This window comes from Ascaphus truei, chromosome 15, assembly GCF_040206685.1.
Source record: "Ascaphus truei isolate aAscTru1 chromosome 15, aAscTru1.hap1, whole genome shotgun sequence".
NCBI lineage: Eukaryota > Metazoa > Chordata > Amphibia > Anura > Ascaphidae > Ascaphus > Ascaphus truei.
Window position 1 is genome coordinate 30,785,825 of NC_134497.1, and position 23,823 is coordinate 30,809,647.

Consider the following 23,823-nt stretch of genomic DNA (forward strand, 5'->3'; position numbering starts at 1 on the left):
TCGTGGGCGTGGGCAGGGAGGTGGGAGCGGGGACAACCGTTGGCTGTTTGGCGCTTGCCCCCCCCTCTGCCTCCGTTCCCTGTGGCTGCTGCTGCCCGGGCGGGAGGTAGGCGCAGGGGGAGCAGGGTTGGTGGGAGCGCGAATGGCTACCTTGTACCTTTGTCCCCCGGCGCTCCCACCTTTGTCCCCCGGCGCTCCCACCTTTGTCCCCCGGCGCTCCCACCTTTGCCCTCCCCCAGCGCTCCCACATTTGTCCCCCGGCGCTCCCACCTTTGTCCCCCGGCGCTCCCACCTTTGCCCCCCCGGCACTCCCACATTTGCCCCCCCCCCCCCGGCGCTCCCACATTTGCCCCCCCCCCCCCCGGCGCTCCCACATTTGCCCCCCGGCGCTCCCACCATTGTCCCCTCCGTGTGTGTGTGTGTGTGTATCTGTGTGTGTGTGGGTATCAGTGTCTGTGTTTATCAGTGTGTGTATCAGTGTGTGTGTGTGTGTGTATCAGTGTGTGTGTGTATCAGTGTGTGTGTGTGTATCTCAGTATGTGTGTGTGTATCTCAGTGTGTGTGTATCAGTGTGTGTGTGTATCTCAGTGTGCGTGTATCAGTGTGTGTGTGTGTGTGTGTATCAGTGTGTGTGTGTGTGTGTGTATGGGTGTGTGTATCTGTGTGTGGGTGTGTGTATCTGTGGGTGTGTGTGTATCAGTGTGTGTATCTATCTGTGTGTGTATATCTGTGGGTGTTTGTGTCACCCTCTCTTCTGGGAGAGTTTGTGTAACCCTCTCTGTCTCCCTCACCCTCTCCCTCTCTGTCTCCCTCACACTCTCCCTCACCCTCTGTCTCCCTCGCCCTCTCTGTCTCCCTCACCCTCTCTATCTCCCCCTCACTCTCCCTATTTCTCCCCCCACCCTCCCTCTTCCTCCCCCCACCCTCCCTCTTCCTCCCCCCCCCCTCCCTCACCCTCCTCACCATCCCTCTTCCTCCCTGTCTCCCTCACCCTCTATATCTTATCTTAACTGCCGTATACCTACACCGAAGTAACCTACCCTGCTTTCTTCCAGATCTGACTCAAGTTTCACGCGGGAGACATCAGAAGACAGGTTGGGAACACCTCCCCTCCAGTATAGTACCTTGAGGGACTGCGGATCAGGTAAGATCCCAGGCGGGATTGCTGATTTGGAAATTGTTGAGAGGGGGCATCCTGACACTGGTTAATGGGTTCAGAATCATTCACATCTGGCTTTTTTTTTTGTTCGATTAGTGAGGTACACACACACACACACACACACACACGTAACTATGTAACAAGGACTAATGGTAGTAAAGTATAAGTGTACTACAATAAATAAACTGTTATGTAAAAAAAAATGTGTCCCGGTTTTTCATTTTCAAAATCTGGTCACCCTAAGAATTACAGACATTGTTGGGCTGCAGAACTGACACTCTACAACCTCCAATATGACTCAGGGGCACCCAGCCGGACATAATACCTTTATTTACTGGCCTTGGTACCCCCTCACCATCACAGGCACTGTGTGAGGGAGCAGGGGGGGCTCTGTGCGTCTGTGTTTGGGAGCAGGGGGGGGGGGGCTCTGTTTGAGGGAGCAGGGAGGGGGCGGGCACTTGTTATTAACGTTCAAAATAAAGTAAATGATAAAATCAGGACAATCTGCACAAAACCAGCAGCCCTGCCCCAGACATCTGTGAGAGACACAGAGAGAACAGAGGAGGGAGGGGGGCGTGTGTGTCCAAAAGGGAGGACCTGAAGCAGGTATATTGAAATATATTAAGGACAAAGAAGAGTATATACATCTACATGCAGAAGAAACTACCTTTCCCTAGCACAGTGCCTGGGAAATGTTACTGTCTTGTTTCTAATCTACACAGTATGTGACACATGATCCGTTTTGAAGTCTAAAAACTACAACTCCCATGATCCCCTTAGTGTGAGCATGCGCAGTAGGGCACAGAGCTGTGACCTGGATGTAGTCAGTGTCTCCACTTCCGGGAAAGAGAAGATGAAGAAATAAAGTGGTGCAGGAAGCACACAGGAGCCTTTTCTGTAAGTAACTTACTTTGTATTCAAAGCATCAGAGCAGGTATATGCAAACACGTGGCGTTTCAGGACAGACACGTCCTCTCCTCAGACCATACACCTTACTGCAATAAAATAACTATTTACTTGCACAAAGCGCCTAAAAACACCTGTTGGGCAAACGTACCTAGTGTACTCATAAAGCTATACCTAAAAGGTGAAGGATGTGACCGACCCCACATACAGAGCCCCCACGTGTATACATAATACTGACTGTGGGTTTGATCTTAATAACATCTCTCAAAAATAAATGGGCAACTCTTATATCAACAAGTTGAAAGCATTGAAATATAATCCCAATCAAAGGAGTGTAATAGATCAGTCCAAGGTTGAAGAAATGGCAGCCTTAGGGACAAGACAGACAAGTCTTCCAAAACTTGTCAAATACAGAACATAAACACACAAATCAAATCACAGGCAAAAAAGGAACAGAACAGTACAATACCAGTCCCGTATATGGTTATGAAAACCAGTCCTGTTATCCACGTCAATGACTTTAGACTTCTCTTTCCACCAAACAGTGTTTCCTGTGGTTATAAAGGGGACAAATCATTGCGCCGCACCTTTGATTATGGGGCCTGCGTCACCCAGACAAGTGCCTACTTACAAGAATGAAGTTGATAACTGGCAAAAAATGAGTATCTTTAATCCTCTCCTCTGCGCTTGATCAGGACCACACCTGCATTCCTTCTCCAAGATCTCCAACAAAGCGTGATTCTCCCAAAATAAAGTGAAATAAAAAGTACCTAGTGTAGTACTGATTAAAACATTTATTAATACACACACAAAAAAAAAAACATTCACCGTGTGTCTGCACGAAACAAATTGCCGCCGCGTCTTGAGCCTCCTGAGTGGTGTCCGGCAGCTGGGATCAGTGTTGCACTGCTCTCCACCGTTCGCGACTCCTCACACTGTCTCTTGATGACATCACTGCCGGGCGCCGAACTCCTGGTGCCTCTGCTCACGGACAGGGATAGCTCCATTCTACGAGTTTCGTGACGTACTTCGTCAGTGGTAATGAGCTCTATAGTCGTACACAACTTTTATAGAGCCTGGTTATACGACCTATTTAACCCTTTCAGAGTTTTTCTTGAAAAACCCATACTGGGTAATCTTTGTGGTTACAATATAAAATCCCAGCTGCCGGACACCACTCAGGAGACTCAAGCCGCGGCAGCAATTTGTGTCGTGCGACACGTGCAGACACACTATGCGTGAAGCTAACAAGTATATATACCCCCTAAGGTTTACAAAATCCACTTCATACCCATCACCTGTGTTTACAGTCGGGCAGCCACTGCAGCCTCAGTACTTCCTGGTTGACGTCTGACGTCATCGCAGCGTCATATGACACTGATGATGTCACGTCACCAAGCAACCTGGAAAACCAATAACAAAATAATCAAACACGGACAGCTCCGCACATTTGCTGAACTGGGGAGAAGTCAAATTGCATAAGTTAAGCTGCGTCCATAGATAGGCAGACTGCCTAAAGGCAGTGATCGCGTCTAAATGGCCGTGTGCGCGGGAGGGGGTGTGCGATGTGTGATAAATCAGTTTAAATCTGAATTCTTGCGTGATAGGGCGGACACGTGAGCGGTTCGCCCAATGAGTGCGAACCAGCTCCATGACGTCACTGGCCCGCCCATAGACAAGCACCCGCTTTCCCTCAGCCTCCGCACGGCTGCAGTGTCTATGGACGCAGCCTTACACTTAAAGCTGCAGTTCAGTCTTTTTTTTATTTTTATTTTTTTAATTCAATAGTTTCATGTGGGCAATCTCTAATTACTTAAAGAACTGTATCGCTGCCAGTCAATTCGTTCTCCATGTATTGATCGGTGAAATTTGGCGACATCTTTAGATATGGCATATGTTTTTCGTCTGCTTCTGTCACTCAGTGGAAGCTCATGAATATTCATGAGCACTCCTGCACTGACATGTGCAAGAAGAGGGCAGGGCTGACAAAGGGGTGTGCCAGGGCTTGTGACAGGACATGAAGGGGCTGTGCCTTAGTAAATGCTTGTTAAAATAGAATACAAGAAAATTGGTATTTTAAAGTTGTTTTTTTTAAAACAGAAAATGCTAAAAGTATTTTTTCTTACTACAGAACTGATTTATTAAAAAAAACACACATGCAGGATATTGACTGAACTGCAGCTTTAAGTAACGATAATTGTAGCCACATGTACGCACTATATTGGGGCCATAAAGGATATTTAATGACTATAAATTAGTCTGAAGAGCTGGGAGCTGCCATGCTGATAATTTCTTAGATGATTTTTCTGCAAAACGAAGTGGTTAAAGGTGAAAAGGAGCAAGTTAAAAGATGGTTCAATGTTATGAGCTTACAGTCAAAAACAGCATTATTACACACATTTATCTGTACATGAGATAACAAGGCAAACTACAAACCATTATGGATTTATAGATTAAAAGACATAACTCCTATTATAGATTGTGTAGACACAGAGGCACATAGGCTAGATCATAAGTGTTATCTAGTAGCTTATTAATAATACAGTAGACTTAAGTGGGATAAACAGAATAGTAGAATCCATAGCAGTCGTTTGCTAAACTGTTTTTTTAACTTGACAATTCGCTACATTTAACCTATTAAATATGCCATTGTTGTTGGGTCACGTTCTTCCTAGGAGGGACTGCCCCTTTAAATACCATTTTCCTACTCTGCTTCAGTTTAAATAAATCCTGAGATTAGAAACCCATAAGAGTTTGTACAATCAGCCTTTTCTCCGTGCTAGCTATCCTAAGCGCTCCTTTTTCTCTCATCCCACACAAGTCTTTCTCCGTCTTAGGAACGCAGGGCCACACTTTTTAATGCCTTATTTAACCAGAGGCAGCTGGTGACATTATGGATAACTTTGGTTGCTGTCACCTACACTACTTTACCTAGTTCACTGGGCAGCTAATGCCAAATCTATATTCTCCAGACTATTAGTCTGTGACCATTACTTATTGTCTTTCCAAATCCTTGCAAAACCTCCCGAAACTACTGAAGAAACAGAAATATTCATTTTATTTATCCCCCAAACAGCTTGTCAAATTATTTCCCCAATACCCCCTCAGGAGAAGAGTTACCCGTCTCACATGGTTTCTCTTACTGTGTTTCTGTTGCTGTTTGTGTTCTGTATCCCCCTTCCTCCCACACCCTTTATTTGCCTCCCAGGTACTGATCTGCAGGGGGTTCTTTTTCCTTATCCACTTTGCCTCCTCTGTTTACCAAACACTAGATTCACTAAAGTGCAATAGCCTCAATTGCACTTTAACAGCCACTCAAGTAAATGGCAATGAGCATGTGATCACAGCAGCTCTTTGCACCTCTCCCCTCACTCCTGTCTTCTCCTCACAGCCTATTTCAGCACCATTGCTGCCCGTATGTAGCCTTAGGCTTTGGTCCCGCTGCGGCCGTGGGCCACCAGCTGCTTGCCTCCCTTCTGGATGTCCCCGTTGGCTCCTACCGGCGTGGCTGACTGCGTGCTGTGACGCGTCAGCCAGCCGGAGCTTGTGGTTTCGGCGAGTGTCACGTCACGTGACAAGCAAGGGAACCAATCATGGATTGGATCCCAGCAGCCAATCCGATTCCCCCCTCCCCCTGATTCCCCTCTCTGTAGAGAAGAAAGAAAAGACAAGTCACATTATTAACAACTTGTATCTTTTTTCAGCTCTTCCTTTATAAAATAGACATTACTTTGATACCTCACTAACTGTCCTAATTTTAGATTTGTAAATTGTGCGAGAAACGAGGAAGAACAGAACCTTGTGGCGTTCCAGTACCACAGGAAAATCTACTACAGAACCTGCACAGACCTCCCCCCACACACAGAGCTCCTGGTCTGGAGATGAATATGGGAAAGAGCTTGGTATCAACGGGGTACGCTGTGGAAAAGTAACGCGCCAGCACAAGGTAATCAGGAATATGTGTGTTGTATGGTTTTTAAATCTCTGTTGTCTTATTATCTATATCTTTAAGTCTCAAATAATGTTTGTGTGTGTATGTCGGCTGGACAGCTCATTGGCCTGCGGGCCAGGCAGGGAGGAGAGACACACACGCACACTCTCCTCTCACCGTGACCACCTGCGCCTCTGACCACACACACACACACTCCCCGTGCCCGTCACTCTCCCCCGTCAGCCGGACCGCAGCTCAACTTCCACACACACACACCCCCCCCCCCCCCCCCTCCCTCTCCCGGTGCCCATCATAACTCGGCACGGTGGGTCCCTTACCCGGAGTACCGTTGGGCCTGCGCGGTTGATTCCGACACGGGGGGGTGTGTGGGGCGATCACCGTGCGCTTGCAGGTTGCGAGCCGCCCCCCGTCCTCATCCAAGTGGCGATGCCTGGGGGAGAGTATGATCACTAGGGGCCGTTGGTGCGGCTGCTGTCGGCGGGCGGTTGATCCCCTCCCGCTCGACGGATGGGGGGGGGCGCGTGTTGCCCGCGCAGTGCCGCCTCCATCACAGCAGGTGGTCGGTGGTGGTTTGGCGCCAGGGAGAGTGTGCTCGGGCGGGGGCTCCGGCCGTAACCGGGGGGCGGGTGCGCAGGTTCCCCGTGAGGTGCCGTCTCCAGCACAGCAGGATGGCTGTGTTTTGGGGTGGGTGGCGCCGGGGGAGAGTATGCTCGCGCTGGGGCGGGCGCGTATCTCCTGCGCGGCGCCATTTCTCGCCCCTGCAAAAATTTGTGGGCCATGAAGTGTGTGAGCGGGGGAGATTGTCCGGCCCAGCCTGCCACACTTGCCCCCCCGCCAACTTCCCGAACCCACCTCCTGCCCTAGCCAGATGCCACAGGGATATCAGTGCCAGGAGGGGAACCATCTGCCGTCAGGAACCACCACCCGGTCAAGGTAAGTCACCCACTGTCTCCCACCCACGCACTGTCACCAAGTTACCAACCCACTGTCACGCAGTCAAAGTCAACCACCCACCCACTCAGTCACCCACCCACTCAGTCACCCACCCACCCACCCAGTCACCCACTCAGTCACCCACCCACTCAGTCACCCACCCACTCACCCACCCACCCACTCAGTCACCCATCCACCCACTCAGTCACCCATCCACCCACACACCCACTCAGTCACCCACCCATCCACCCACTCAGTCACCCATCCACGCACACACCTACTCAGTCACCCATCCACCCACACACCCACTCAGTCACCCATCCACCCACACACCCACTCACTCACCCATCCACCCACAGACCCACTCACCCATCCACCCACCCACTCACTCACCCACACACTCAGTCAACTCAGTCACCCACCTAGCTTTCAAGGGGGGGGGGAGCCCAACCCTGTCGCCCCCGCGCCCCAAAATTACATCTCGGGCAACGCCGGGTATATCAGCTAGTTAATGTTAAATTGCAAATAGTGATAGATATGCATAAACCATTGCGGATCAACTAGAACTTAATATCACTAAACCTGACTTGAGTCAAAAGGCCATCAAGCTGCGGTAACCAAAAATGCCATATTACCGCCCATGAAAAAGCGCCTTATTATTATCGTGAATGAATCAGTGTTGCAGCGCCAAAAACAAAGCACATTTTAGCGGATCTGTTAATAGCATCAGATCCGATACAAAACAGGCAAAATATCAAATTTTCAAGTAAAAAACTGTCATACATCAAGTTCTGATATTTATTGGAACGGGATTAGCGGCAGAAATACCGCAAATATATTATCACCTACTCCAGGCTGGCGTTAGCCCTGTCTTCCGCCCATGTATATAATGGCCACTATACTGCCCATTATATACATAGGCAAGATGAGCTAAACCAACATGAAATAGATGATTTAATAGTTGTTAAAATATATTACAGTGCATATTAACCCCTTAGTAGTCCACAGGTCAACTAGTCATCGGTTTCCATGACTAGCTGACCACACGGGATAATATACACATTACACTACAATACCTACCCCCCTTTGCCACCTTAGTGGCTAGTAAAGCATGGTTAGTTTTTGGCTTGTCTCTCGGGTTGCCAGGTGACCCGGTTTTGAACCACATAGGTCGGTATTTTGCCCCTGCGTCCGGTATAAAATGAAAGGTAATACCGGACATGTATGTGTCCGTTATTACCTCTTCGAACGAGGGGGCGGGGCGGTTGCCTGTCTGAGCAGGGAGAGAGAAGCCTGCAGTGGGAGAGAGCCAGACATGGCAACTGCTATACCGGTTGCCGACACCCCCATAGCCACTGTCCTCCTGCTCCGAAGCCACCGCCCCCCCTCTGCTCTCTGCATCCACCGCCCCCTCCTCTCTGTAGCTGCCATGTCTCACCCCCCCTCCCTCACGCAGCCACCGGACCCGACCTGAAACCATCCCCAAGGTAAGTCTGAATTTTATTGGGGAGGTGGAGGTAAATTTATATGTATTAAGGAGGTGGGGGGTGTATCTTATGTTTTGGGGAGGTGGGGGGTGTATTTTATATGTATTGGGCAGGTAGGGGTATATTTTATATGTATTCAGGATGTAGGAGTGTGACAAAGTCACTAACACAGTATGTTGGAGTGAGGAGCATATGTGTGCTTCCAGCATACAAGCCGTTAAACTCCTCCTGGAGAGGTTACATGCACCTGCAGCTAATTAAGCAGGATGGACTCCTGAGAGACTGCAGGTTTAAAAAGCAGGAAGTAGCGTACACAAGCTGAGTTAGTTTTTCCCCAGGAGGGTTGAGAGTCTTCTCCCAGCAAGGAAAGACCCTGGCTGTTCTGTTCCCCATCACTGCAAGAAGCTCTGCTGCTGGGACCCCAACCAGGATAAAGACTGCTACGAGCTGGACACAAACAAAGAGGAACAGGGGAGCACAATGCGAATAGTACGGGAATATAATAACCCCTGTGAAGTAAGATAGATCAGAGTAAACAAATGCGGGTGCTGTGCTTGGTGCTCAAAGGGTCTAAAACCCGAGTCAAAGCATCAGGCTGAGGAAATGGGAATGCAAAATAAGGTAAATCTCACTCACATGGCCCTGTGCGAGCGCTGTTGTATAATGGTATCTTTAGATCTTCTAAGGTGTAGCCCAAAGGGACGTCTTCCGCTTCTGTATCCTTACTTCTGGTAGGCGATCTCTGTAGAGTGAGAGAGGGTTTGGCCCGGTATTAAAGGGGTTGCACCCCCATATGGCCACCCCCTGACCTCACCAGGGAGACAAGGGGTTAACTGGATTGCGGTCCAGGAATGTGGTTTTCCCCTTGTTATATCATGAAAATGTATGTTCCCATGTTTTATTGTTATATCAGTGTCTGCACCACACACACACTGGGATCCATCCGGGAGGGCAAGGGTTAATAGTTGTATAGTGATTATAGCCCTTTGTTTAATTTTCCCGCCTTTTCAGGCACCATTTTGCAGGGTCCCATAGGCCACCATTGGAGCTCCATTCATTTCAATGGTGGATCTAGCTGTTTTGGACCTGTTTCCCTCAAAGACCAGCAGGTGGCGTCCGAGAGGAGGAGCGGCGGTTTCCCATTGTAAGTCAATGGGCTCATTGACTTCAATGGAGATTCCTCGACGGCGCTTTCCAGGAACGAGGTGGCAGCCGTCAAAACCGTAAAGCGGATACTTTTTCTGAAAAAGAGCTTTGATCACTGATTAGTGAAGTTCAACGTCTAGTGGCATTGGAATCTTAGGTTCTAGGGCACCCAGAAATAAAATTCTTTTTGCCCCTAGTTCCTAGGTCCCCCCTCACTCGACCACCACCGGGTCCCAGAATCCAGGACCCCCGGAACGGGTTGTGCTGGTAGAGCAGGTCGCGCCATAGGTTCCAATGGTGGCGGCAGAAATAGCACCAGAAAACGACTAAGTCAGAAATGCTACAAACCATAAGCCCATATCTCCGGTTCTGGAGGGTCCAGAGGGCCAGGGTTTGGGGTACCTGTAGTCACTGCTCCGGCATGGCTGCAGAACCATCCTTGACCCTCTCAGACCAACCCGACGGGGTATGGACCACCTTAAAGGTTCGGGAGTTTTTCCCATAGACTCCAATGGCGGCCGATTTCCATTGACCGGCTATGGCGGAGCCCGTTGTTTTCAATGGGGATTGAGTGAAAAACCGTGATTTAATTTACAGCGGAGAATTTTGTATTAAAATAGGAAACGGTTTAGGTAGTATTTGTGTATCTCCGGTTCTGAAGGTCTCAGCGGGCTGAAACTTGGACCATATAGTGTCCCAGTTCCGACATTAAGATCTGGGTAGTTTGGACCCAACAGAACCGGATATTTTAATATGTTTATGTTTCACCTTTAATATTGCATTCCAAGACGGGGATAAAAACCCGCCAAGATTCCTTTGCACAAAGGGAAGCAGATGGTCAGAGGGGCGACCCAATGTCTAGAAATTAAGTACTGTTCAAAAGATATTGCCACCCTCACTGTTGTCCTGAGGGCGGAGAAGCATCAAACTGGAGTGGTTTGTAAGTGTCATGCCTTACCCTTCCAAACAAAGAAGTTCCTGCCAGATATTCCATTTGCTAGACTGGCCAGTGCCCCTGATGTAAATGTGGGGCTACAGAAATGAGACCCTCAGGGTCCTAGTGCGCATGAGCTAACTAGCTGGGGGGCATGGGTTAAATTGTGTACCCACGTTAAAGATTGGCTACAGGTAATTGATATCCAATAGCCTGTACTCAATGTTAAGAATAGGGTTACAAAGATATATAAACTGTGGTCAACACTATATCCATTGTCTTCAAATACCATCTTGATTGCTACCTGATTGCTGGAGAATTGCTATCTGATACTTCTCATTCCCCATCCCCAAGTAAGTGTTACCTTCTTGCCTGTTACTGTACTATATTGCTGTGTTCACCTATTTAAGGAATAAATATACTTTATTATATCTAAGCCTCGTTCAGTTCAACCCAGTAATTTGGTGTATTATTATAGCCTGTCACAAAGCTCCCGTCACAATCTCCTCTTCGGTATAGATATACACATACACAGCAAAAGGTCAGTCCAAGAGAGAGATATGGGGTATGCAGGAAAAAGGGACCGGGATACCCTAATACCGAAACCTGCACTTCCCCTTGACGGAATGTGGAGGGTGAAATATATACTACAGATAAATAAGATTCCACTCACACGGCCTTATGTTAGGGCTTGTACTCAGAAGTATCCTGTTACGTCTGGATACTGCACACCCCTTAACGGGTCTGCTCGAACTCCCCCTCGGTGTAGATACACAAAGAGACAGCCAGTATCAGCTTAGTGTAAGAAACATGTGCTCAGTGCCGGCACTGAAAGGGGTTAAATGGCCCGATTCATGTGTCACCACCTGCACACGGGCTTGTGTGAGCACATACACATCAAAATAGGTTGCTCTTCCTATTAGAGTGGATACTCAGATCTTAGTCTGTCACTTTAGGTAGCTCCTTGGCATCTAGTGACAATCAAAGCGCTCCCAAAGTGTTGGATAAAACACATGGAGAGTAAAACTGGTCAATGCCTTAGGGGGCGGACCCATTCTGCATTCAAGCCCCGCCCTCCCAGTCAGGCCGGTCCCAGTCCCTACCTTGTCGAGCACCTTTCCCCAGCGGTGCGTGACAGGTTTTCAATAAAGCAGGGGAATTTAAGTTCAGAGTTTGCAACGGAGGCGTGGCCACGCCCCCGCCGGCGGTTCAGCCCATGAGGGCGAACCAGCTGCTTTAGGTAATGGCAACGCCCCTGAAAACCCACCTCCACGCCCCCTCCCGTTGCAAAAGGTCCCTCAGACCGCGGTGCAGCGCTGTGCACGCGCCGCCCCCCTGCCGGCCACGCTTGCCACAGTGCTGAGTGGGGCCTCACCCTTATGCAAAAAATCAACAAGCAGGACAGTTTGTGTAGCACTCCAAACCTCCGTTAGCATAGAAGCTCTAAAGGTGATGGGGGGGTGGGAGGATGGATAAATAAATAATATGAATACTCACGCGGGCCTGCGTGAGTTCAGTCACATCAGATGGATCTGTCTTCCTTCACAGCAATCTTGGGAACGCCACTTCTCCCTGGATGCTGCTCCTGTGTATGTCTATGTTAGGTCCCAGGTCGGACTCATCTCCACAGTAGTAGTGAGACACAGGATGGGACGGTATTAAAATGTTCAAATTTAATGTGACACTTTAGAACAAAACAAACGTGCACTTACAAATGCAAAGTAAAAAAGGCAGAGTCCATGGGGCTTGCTCCTTCCTAGTATGTGCTTCTTCCACGCTTGGGCAACTGCTACTGGAACGAAAGGGCTGGAAAGCACCACCGACACATCTCTACGGTGGCCCTCGTGGTCCAAAAAGGTCTTCCTTAGCAGATCTAAAGATACCATTATACAACCACGCTCACAAAGGGCCGTGTGAGTGAGATTTACCTTATTTTGCATTCCCATTTCCCCAGCTTGATGCTTTGACTGGGGTTTTAGACCCTTTGAGCACCAAGCACAGCACCCGCATTTGTTTACTCTGATCTATCTTACCTCACAGGGGTTATTATATTCCCGTACTATTCGTATTGTGCTCCCCAGTTCCTCTTTGTTTTTGTCTATGTTAAGGATCCCGGATAGATCCTGGTGGGGTTGAGCCGTAGGAGGAAACTCCAAACACAAGGGGGAATATACATCCCCCGAAGCAGGTATTAAATCTATATTGCATGTACATTTGAGAGAGCGCCCAGGTACCATCTATTCTTCACGAGCTGGACACAGCCTGCCCTCCAGAACTGGCGTTCCTGATTGCTGTTGGAGCTACAATTACAGATAAGAGAGTTTCTGATTTTGAACTTTGAATACATAGTATATGTTTTGGGTGGATAACCAGATTAGCTGGCTGCCCGCTAGAAAGGGCTGGAGTGAAGTCTAGTTAGTTTCCCTAACGGGAATAGGTGTTTATTTTATTATTTGGTTTTCTGAAAGGGACAGTACACCTGATGTTTATTTGTTTTGTGGCGAATAAACCACTACAGTTAAGCTTTACACAGTTTCTTAGCTTCTTACTGACCCGCGAGGCCGTCCTCCCACAGGTGGTATTTTTTTTATATGTATTTGGAGGGCGTTGGGGTCGCATCTTTTACCATTGTGTCCAGTATTTTTGGACAAGCCACCTGGCAACCCTATTTGTCCCGCAGGCATAAACAAAACACTACGACTCAGATACATCAAATTCTGTTAAAGTGGAGTTAATATTGCATCTTGGCAAATAATAAACTAACGGATGTTATTACCGCAATTTTAAGGTGGTATATATCAAGATTGTGGTAATAATTTACTGGGTGCGATATTTGCACCAATCCCACGATATGGGAATTAACGCGACCGTTAATAATGTGTTACATACCGCATTGAGTTAATATTTCTATCATAGGCTTCTGTAATATCTTACTACAGAAACCTATGATCAAAATAACATTAACCCGTTTCATGCCCGTGGTTACCAAGGTATACGACAGGCACCAAAGGGGTTAATACTGTATTAAAAAAAACATTACTAACCCTGTTGACCCAGTTAGTGGCCAGTAAAGCATTGCCATTCTAGTCGCTAAGGCAATTAAGGGGTTAACCCCTCTCACCCCCACTCCCCCCCCCACAGGAGCCTAACCACACTCCCCTGGGGCAACTACCATCACCCACGTCCCCTACCTCCGCCCCCTTCTAGACTAATGCCCAATATACCTATTAGACAAATGTGGCTGTAAATATTAATATATAGATATATATATATGTATATCATTGAAAGTGGTGTTTGTGCGTACCTGTAGACAATTTGATTGGTCAGTCGGTCCGCCCGCCCTCTCACGTCTCTAATTGGCGGGTTTGTCTCGCCCCCACGGCTCTCATTGGCCGGAGTGTCTGCCCCCGTGTGTCCCGTGCACCTATACCGTCCTGACCTGCCTAAGCCAAAGCCGCCTCACCCCCTCACCCATACTACCCGCACCGCAGCCAAATGCCTCACACGCCGGCTACTGCCCCGCCTCCCGACATCGCTCAGACCCCCGGCACAAACACTGCAGCCTCCCGCGTCTCTCCCACCTGACATCGCTCAGCCCCCCACCCGGCACAAGCCCCGCAGCTTCCCGCGCCTCTCCCGCCCGACATCGCTCAGCGCCCCCCCCTTCCCAGTCCCCCCCCCGGCACAAACCCCGCACTTTCCCGTGTCTCCTGCCCGCCGCCCGACATCGCTCAGCCCCCCACCCCCCGGCACAAACCCCGCAGCCTCCCGTGTCTCTCCCGTCCGACCGCTCAGGCCCACGGCCCCCGGCACAAACCCCACAGCCTCCCGTGTCTCTCCCGTCCGACCGCTCAGCCTCCGCCCCCCGGCACAAACCCCGCAGCCTCGCATCTCTCCTGCCCGCCGCCCGACATCGCTCAGCCCCCCTCTCCCGGCACAAACCCCGCAGCCTCTCGCGTCTCTCCTGCCCCGCCGCCTGACATCGCTCAGACCCCCCCGCCCACCCCCGGCACAAACCCCGCAGCCTCCCGCATCTCTCCCACCCGACATCGCTAAGCCACCCCCCGGCACAAACCCCGCAGCCTCCCATGTCTCTCCCGCCCGACATCGCTCTCCCCACCCCGCCCATGCCTTTCACCCTCTCCCCCATGCCTTTCACCCCCCCTGCCCATGCCTTTCACCCCCCCTGCCCATGCCTTTAACCCCCCCGCCCATGCCTTACAACCCCCCGCCCATGCCTTTCACCCCCCCGCCCATGCCTTTCACGCCCCCGCCCATGCCTTTCACGCCCCCCGCCCATGCCTTTCACCCCCCCGCCCATGCCTTTCACGCCCCCCGCCCATGCCTTTCACCCCCCCCGCCCACATGCCTTTCACCCCCCCCGCCTGCATGCCATTCACTCACCCGCCCACATGCCTTTCGCCCCCCATACTATTCACCCCCCCGCCCATGCTATTCACCCCCCCGCCCATGCTATTCACCCCCCGCCCATCCTATTCACTCCCCACCCGCCCATGCTATTCACCCTCCCAACCCGCCCATGCTATTCACCCTCCCAACCCGCCCATGCTATTCACCCTCCCAACCCGCCCATGCTATTCACCCTCCCAACCCGCCCATGCTATTCACCCCCCCAACCCGCCCATGCTATTCAACCCCCCAACCCGCCCATGCTATTCAACCCCCCAACCCGCCCATGCTATTCACCCCCCCCAACCCGCCCATGCTATTCACCCCCCCAACCCGCCCATGCTATTCACCCCCCCAACCCGCCCATGCTATTCACCCCCCCAACCCGCCCATGCTATTCACCCCCCCCACCCGCCCATGCTATTCACCCCCCACCCGCCCATGCTATTCACCCCCCACCCGCCCATGCTATTCACCCCCCACCCGCCCTTGCTATTCACCCCCCACCCGCCCTTGCTATTCACCCCCCACCTGCCCATGCTATTCACCCCCCACCCGCCCATGCTATTCACCCCCCCAACCTGCCCATGCTATTCACCCCCCCAACCCGCCCATGCTATTCACCCCCCCAACCCGCCCATGCTATTCACCCCCCACCCGCCCATGCTATTCACCCCCCACCCGCCCATGCTATTCACCCCCCACCCGCCCATGCTATTCACCCCCCACCCGCCCATGCTATTCACCCCCCACCCGCCCATGCCTTTCACGCCCCCCGCCCATGCCTTTCACGCCCCCCGCCCATGCCTTTCACGCCCCCCGCCCATGCCTTTCACCCGCCCCGCCCATGCCTTTCACCCCCCCCACCCACATGCCTTTCACCCCCCGCCTGCATGCCATTCATCCACCCACATGCCTTTCGCCCCCCCATGCTATTCACCCCCCCGCCCATGCTATTCACCCCACCGCCCATGCTATTCACTCCCCACCCACCCATGCTATTCACCCCCCCCATGCTATTCACCCCCCCAACCCGCCCATGCTATTCACCCCCCCCAACCCGCCCATGCTATTCACTCCCCCCAACCCGCCCATGCTATTCACTCCCCCCAACCCGCCCATGCTATTCACCCCCCCCCAACCCGCCAATGCTATTCACCCCCCCCAACCCGCCCATGCTATTCACCCCCTCCCAACCTGCCCATGCTATTCAACCCCCCAACCCGCCCATGCTATTCACCCCCCCAACCCGCCCATGCTATTCACCCCCCCAACCCGCCCATGCTATTCACCCCCCCAACCTGCCCATGCTATTCACCCCCCCAACCCGCCCATGCTATTCACCCCCCCAACCCGCCCATGCTATTCACACCCCCAACCGGCCCATGCTATTCACCCCCCCAACCCGCCCATGCTATTCACCCCCCCAACCCGCCCATGCTATTCACCCCCCCCAACCCGCCCATGCTATTCACCCCCCAACCCGCCCATGCTATTCACCCCCCCAACCCGCCCATGCTATTCACCCCCCCAACCGGCCCATGCTATTCACCCCCCCAACCCGCCCATGCTATTCACCCCCCCAACCCGCCCATGCTATTCACCCCCCCAACCCGCCCATGCTATTCACCCCCCCAACCCGCCCATGCTATTCACCCCCCAACCCGCCCATGCTATTCACCCCCCCAACCCACCCATGCTATTCACCCCCCCAACCCACCCATGCTATTCACCCCCCCAACCCGCCCATGCTATTCACCCCCCCAACCCGCCCATGCTATTCACCCCCCCCACCCGCCCATGCTATTCACCCCCCCCACCCGCCCATGCTATTCACCCCCCACCCGCCCATGCTATTCACCCCCCACCCGCCCATGCTATTCACCCCCCACCCGCCCTTGCTATTCACCCCCCACCCGCCCTTGCTATTCACCCCCCACCTGCCCATGCTATTCACCCCCCACCCGCCCATGCTATTCACCCCCCCAACCTGCCCATGCTATTCACCCCCCCAACCCGCCCATGCTATTCACCCCCCCAACCCGCCCATGCTATTCACCCCCCCAACCCGCCCATGCTATTCACCCCCCACCCGCCCATGCTATTCACCCCCCACCCGCCCATGCTATTCACCCCCCACCCGCCCATGCTATTCACCCCCCACCCGCCCATGCTATTCACCCCCCACCCGCCCATGCCTTTCACGCCCCCCGCCCATGCCTTTCACGCCCCCCGCCCATGCCTTTCACGCCCCCCGCCCATGCCTTTCACCCGCCCCGCCCATGCCTTTCACCCCCCCCACCCACATGCCTTTCACCCCCCGCCTGCATGCCATTCATCCACCCACATGCCTTTCGCCCCCCCATGCTATTCACCCCCCCGCCCATGCTATTCACCCCACCGCCCATGCTATTCACTCCCCACCCACCCATGCTATTCACCCCCCCCATGCTATTCACCCCCCCAACCCGCCCATGCTATTCACCCCCCCCAACCCGCCCATGCTATTCACTCCCCCCAACCCGCCCATGCTATTCACCCCCCCCCAACCCGCCAATGCTATTCACCCCCCCCAACCCGCCCATGCTATTCACCCCCTCCCAACCTGCCCATGCTATTCAACCCCCCAACCCGCCCATGCTATTCACCCCCCCAACCCGCCCATGCTATTCACCCCCCCAACCCGCCCATGCTATTCACCCCCCCAACCTGCCCATGCTATTCACCCCCCCAACCCGCCCATGCTATTCACCCCCCCAACCCGCCCATGCTATTCACACCCCCAACCGGCCCATGCTATTCACCCCCCCAACCCGCCCATGCTATTCACCCCCCCAACCCGCCCATGCTATTCACCCCCCCCAACCCGCCCATGCTATTCACCCCCCAACCCGCCCATGCTATTCACCCCCCCAACCCGCCCATGCTATTCACCCCCCCAACCGGCCCATGCTATTCACCCCCCCAACCCGCCCATGCTATTCACCCCCCCAACCCGCCCATGCTATTCACCCCCCCAACCCGCCCATGCTATTCACCCCCCCAACCCGCCCATGCTATTCACCCCCCAACCCGCCCATGCTATTCACCCCCCCAACCCACCCATGCTATTCACCCCCCCAACCCACCCATGCTATTCACCCCCCACCCGCCCATGCTATTCACCCCCCACCCGCCCATGCTATTCACTCCCCACCCGCCCATGCTATTTACCCCCCACCCGCCATGCTATTCACCCCCCACCCGCCCATGCTATTCACCCCCCACCCGCCCATGCTATTCACCCCCCACCCGCCCATGCTATTCACCCCCCACCCGTCCATGCTATTCACCCCCCCCGCCCATGCTATTCACCCCCCAACCCGCCCATGCTATTCACCCCCCCAACCCGCCCATGCTATTCACCCCCCCAACCCGCCCATGCTATTCACCCCCCACCCGCCCATGCTATTCACCCCCCACCCGCCCATGCTATTCACCCCCTCCCGCCCATGCTATTCACCCCCCACCCGCCCATGCTATTCACCCCCCACCCGTCCATGCTATTCACCCCCCCCGCCCATGCTATTCACCCCCCAACCCGCCCATGCTATTCACCCCCCCAACCCGCCCATGCTATTCACCCCCCACCCGCCCATGCTATTCACCCCCCACCCGCCCATGCTATTCACTCCCCACCCGCCCATGCTATTCACCTCCCACCCGCCCATGCTATTCACCCCCCACCCGCCATGCTATTCACCCCCCACCCGCCCATGCTATTCACCCCCTCCCGCCCATGCTATTCACCCCCCACCCGCCCATGCTATTCACCCCCCACCCGCCCATGCTATTCACCCCCCACCCGCCCATGCTATTCACCCCCCCCGCCCATGCTATTCACCCCCCCGCCCATGCTATTCACCCCCCCGCCCATGCTATTCACCCCCTCCCCGCCCATGCTATTCACCCCCCTCCCCGCCCATTCTATTCACCCCCTCCCCCCCATGCTATTCCCCCCTGCCCCTGCCTTTCACCCCTGCCTTTCAGCCCCCCGCCCCTGCCTTTCAGCCCTACCCCCCGCCCCTGCCTTTCAACCCCCCCGCCCTTTCACCTACGCCCCGCCCTTTCACCCCCCCCCCCCGCCCTTTCCCGCATTTTCACCCCCCGCCCTTTCCCGCCCTTTCACCCCCCCGCCCTTTCCCGCCCTTTCACCCCCCCATCCTTTCACTCACCCCCCCGCCCTTTCACTCCCCCCCGCCCTTTCACTCCCCCCCCCGGCCCTTTCACTCCCCCAGCCCTTTCACCCCCCCTGCCCTTTTACACTCCCCCCCGCCCTTTCACTCCCCCCCTGCCCTTTCCCGCATTTTCACCCCCCTGCCCTTTCACCCCCTCCGCCCTTTCACTCCCCCCCGCCCTTTCACTCCCCCCTGCCCTTTCACTCCCCCCCCGCCCTTTCACTCCCCCCCCGCCCTTTCACTCCCCCCCCGCCCTTTCACTCCCCCCCGCCCTTTCACTCCCACCCCGCCCTTTCACTCCCACCCCGCCCTTTCACTCCCCCCCCCGCCCTTTCACTCCCCCCGCCCTTTCACTCCCCCCCGCCCTTTCACTCCCCCCCCCCGCCCTTTCACTCCCCCCCCCCGCCCTTTCACTCCCCCCCCGCCCTTTCACTCCCCCCCCCCTGCCCTTTCACTCCCCCCCCGCCCTTTCACTCCCCCCCCCCGCCCTTTCACTCCCCCCCCCGGCGCTTTTACTCCCCCCACCCTTTCACTCCCCCCCTGCCCTTTTACACTCCCCCCGCCCTTTCACTCCCCCCCTGCCCTTTCACTCCCCCCCTGCCCTTTCACTCCCACCCCGCCCTTTCACTCCCCTCCTGCCCTTTCACTCCCCCCCACCCTTTCACTCCCCCCCGCCCTTTCACTCCCCCCGCCCTTTCACTCCCCCTCCGCCCTTTCACTCCCCCCCGCCCTTTCACTCCCCCCCGCCCTTTCACTCCCCCCCGCCCTTTCACTCCCCCCCGCCCTTTCACTCCTCCCCCCGCCCTTTCACCCCCCCCGCCCTTTCCCGCATTTTCACCCCCCGCCCTTTCCCGCCCTTTCACCCCCCCGCCCTTTCACCCCCCCGCCCTTTCACCCCCCCATCCTTTCACTCACCCCCCCGCCCTTTCACTCCCCCCCGCCCTTTCACTCCCCCCCCCGGCCCTTTCACTCCCCCAGCCCTTTCACCCCCCCTGCCCTTTTACACTCCCCCCCGCCCTTTCACTCCCCCCCTGCCCTTTCCCGCATTTTCACCCCCCCGCCCTTTCACCCCCCCGCCCTTTCACCCCCTCCGCCCTTTCACTCCCCCCCGCCCTTTCACTCCCCCCCTGCCCTTTCACTCCCCCCCGCCCTTTCACTCCCCCCCTGCCCTTTCACTCCCCCCCTGCCCTTTCACTCCCCCCCCCGCCCTTTCACTCCCCCCCCGCCCTTTCACTCCCCCCCCGCCCTTTCACTCCCCCCCCGCCCTTTCACTCCCCCCCGCCCTTTCACTCCCACCCCGCCCTTTCACTCCCCCCCCGCCCTTTCACTCCCCCCGCCCTTTCACTCCCCCCCACCCTTTCACTCCCCCCCCGCCCTTTCACTCCCCCCCACCCTTTCACTCCCCCCCCGCCCTTTCACTCCCCCCCCCCTGCCCTTTCACTCCCCCCCCGCCCTTTCACTCCCCCCCCCGCCCTTTCACTCCCCCCCTGCCCTTTCACTCCCCCCCCCCCGGCCCTTTTACTCCCCCCACCCTTTCACTCCCCCCCTGCCCTTTTACACTCCCCCCCGCCCTTTCACTCCCCCCCTGCCCTTTCACTCCCCCCCTGCCCTTTCACTCCCACCCCGCCCTTTCACTCCCCTCCTGCCCTTTCACTCCCCCCCGCCCTTTCACTCCCCCCGCCCTTTCACTCCCCCTCCGCCCTTTCACTCCCCCCCGCCCTTTCACTCCCCCCCGCCCTTTCACTCCTCCCCCCGCCCTGTCACCCCTCCCCCTGCCCTTTCACCCCTCCCCCTGCCCTTTCACCCCCTCCACGCCCTTTCACCCCTCCCCCCCACGCCCTTTCAAAGCAAAAAAAGAACATTCAAAATACATATTACACACAAAACCATTGATTATCACTGTGGGTAACTAGGCCATCTCAATGGGGGGCCCAGATATCCACATTGGCGATAAATGGTAACCCAGTAATAAACAAATACATCAACAATATTAAAATACATTCATCAACAATATTAAAATACATTAATCCCTCAGTGGCTAACAGCTAAGGAAATGAAGGCAGTTGGTGGATGTATTGTGATGAATGCCCCTTTTGTGGGTGCTGGAATGTCACCTTAAAGGGAGGGAATCACATTCCTTTTTTTGGAATCACATTCCATCATTTTGCATTGTCCCCACCACCATTGTATATATGTTAAAATACAATAATTGTGCATTTGGTTCCTGATTTAGCAGAAAGTTGGGTCATCCTATAACTATGCAGTTTACTTTCATCTTGAACTTTTTGTGATATGTCAACTTACCACTCCTGCATGGCCTTTTGTAAGACAGTTTGTGTAACAGTGACGTTTTTTTCTCGTCTAGTACAAAGACAAGCTCCAATAATCCACCCATGCCAACACTGCAAGGTTGCTTTTAGGATTGCCTCCTCAAACATCTGAAGTTCAAACACCCAAATGAGTATATGGAAAAGATGAGGACAGAACAATCTTGCAACATTCCAAAAAATATGACAGAAAATGCATCTTTCAACCAGTCAAGGCAATTGATAAACAATGTAACTGCTTCTCATTCCAAAAGATATATATTAGCATCTGCCACAGGAAAAGATCTTGGAGAAAGCGAGAAGAGTCTGACTTGGTTATCAGACCAAAACACACAGAAGAGAACACAGACCGGGGAGAGACCACATGTTTGTGGGGAATGTGGGAAGGGATTTAGTGTATCATCCAACCTGATCAGACACACGAGGACACACACAGGGGAGAGACCGCATGTATGTGGGGAATGCGGCAAGGGATTTAGTCAGTTATCCGGCCTGGACATACACAAGAGGACACACACAGGGGAGAGACCGCATGTATGTGGGGAATGTGGGAAGGGATTTAGGAACTTATCCAGCCTGAACACACACAAGAGGACACACACAGGGGAGAGACCGTATGTATGTGTGGAATGTGGGAAAGGATTTAGTCATTTATCCAACCTGAACACACACAACAGGACACACACAGGGGAGAGACCGCATGTATGTGGGGAATGTGGGAAGGGATTTAGTTACTTATCCTACCTGGACAAACACAAGAGGATACACACAGGGGAGAGAACGCATATATGTGGGGAATGCGGAAAGGGATTTAGTCAGTTATCCGGCCTCAACATACACAAGAGGGCACACACAGGGGAGAGACCGCATGTATGTGGAGAATGTGGGAAGGGATTTAGTAATTTATCCAGCCTGAAGCAACACAAGAGGACACACACAGGGGAGAGACCGCATGTATGTGGGGAATGTGGGAAGGGATTTAGTCAGTTATCCAGCATGAGGATACACACGATGACACACACAGGGGAGAGACCGCATGTATGTGGGGAATGTGGGAAGGGATTTAGGAACTTATCCAGTCTGAACACACACAAGAGGACACACACAGGGGAGAGACCGCATGTATGTGGGGAATGTGGGAAAGGATTTTGTGACTTATCCAACCTGAACACACACAAGAGGACACACACAGGGAAGAGACCGCATTTATGTGGGGAATGTGGGAAGGGATTTAGTCATTTATCCGCCCTGGACATACACAAAAGGACACACACAGGGGAGAGACCGCATGTATGTGGGGAATGTGGAAAGGGATTTAGTCAGTTATCGGGCCTGAACATACACAAGAGGACACACACAGGGGAGAGACCGCATGTATGTGGGGAATGTGGGAAGGGATTTAGTGACGTATCCAGCCTGAGGAAACACAAGAGGACACACACAGGGGAGAGACCGCATGTATGTGGGGAATGTGGGAAGGGATTTAATGATTTATCCAATCTGGACACACACAAGAGGACACACACAGGAGAGAGACCGCATGTATGTGGGGAATGTGGAAAGGGATTTAGTCAGTCATCCAGCCTGAGGAAACACAAGAGGACACACACAGGGGAGAGACCGCATGTATGTGGGAAATGTGGAAAGGGATTAAGTCAGTTATCCGGCCTGGAGACACACAAGAGGACAGACACGGGAGAGACCGCATGTATGTGGGGAATGTGGGATGGGATTTAGTCAGTTATCCAGCTTGGGGATACACAAAAGGACACACAGGGGAGAAACTGCATGTATGTGGGGAATGTGGGAAGGGATTTACTGTATTATCCAGCTTGGACACACACGAGGACACACAGGGGAGAGGCCTGTCTCTAAAGCCAGACATGTTTAGGGATAACCAGCGACTAAGACACTCACATATAAGTGCACATGTCTATCTGTGTTACGCTAAATCACAATAAAAGGGACTTTAATTTATGATGCATAGAACGAGCATTTGAAAAAGTTATAACGTTTTAAATGTAGGTTATTTGTATCATTCTTATTGTATTTTTATTTAATGAAAAATGTTTTTCTTAAGAATGTTTTATATTTCGATGCTGTTGGATTAAATAAAATGTGCGTTTTCCATTATGCTGAAGCTGTCTGTAGCCTCACTTAGCTGAATAGTTTCGCCACAACCAATTTGCTGTCTGCATTAGGCCGCAGACGGACCTTCAGCCACCAGGTGCTTCTAATGTAACTTTTATTACTGTTTTGGGTATGGGGGTTAATTTAAGGGGAAAGGATTTTGTGTGTCATCCAGCCTGAGGAAACACAAGAGGACACACACAGGGGAGAGACCGCATGTAT

At 53.5% G+C, this 23,823-nt stretch overlaps 1 protein-coding gene across 1 annotated transcript; it reads left to right on the forward strand.

Annotated features, from left to right (window-relative positions):
* Positions 1-1,967: 1,967 nt before the first annotated feature.
* On the forward strand, positions 1,968-23,604 carry LOC142466752 (uncharacterized). The gene is made up of 3 exons (XM_075572121.1): positions 1,968-2,056; positions 5,827-6,011; positions 21,510-23,604. The coding sequence occupies exon 3, from the start codon at positions 21,610-21,612 to the stop codon at positions 23,206-23,208; it is 1,599 nt and encodes a 532-aa protein (XP_075428236.1). The 5' UTR covers positions 1,968-2,056; positions 5,827-6,011; positions 21,510-21,609; the 3' UTR covers positions 23,209-23,604.
* The last annotated feature ends 219 nt before the right edge of the window (positions 23,605-23,823 follow it).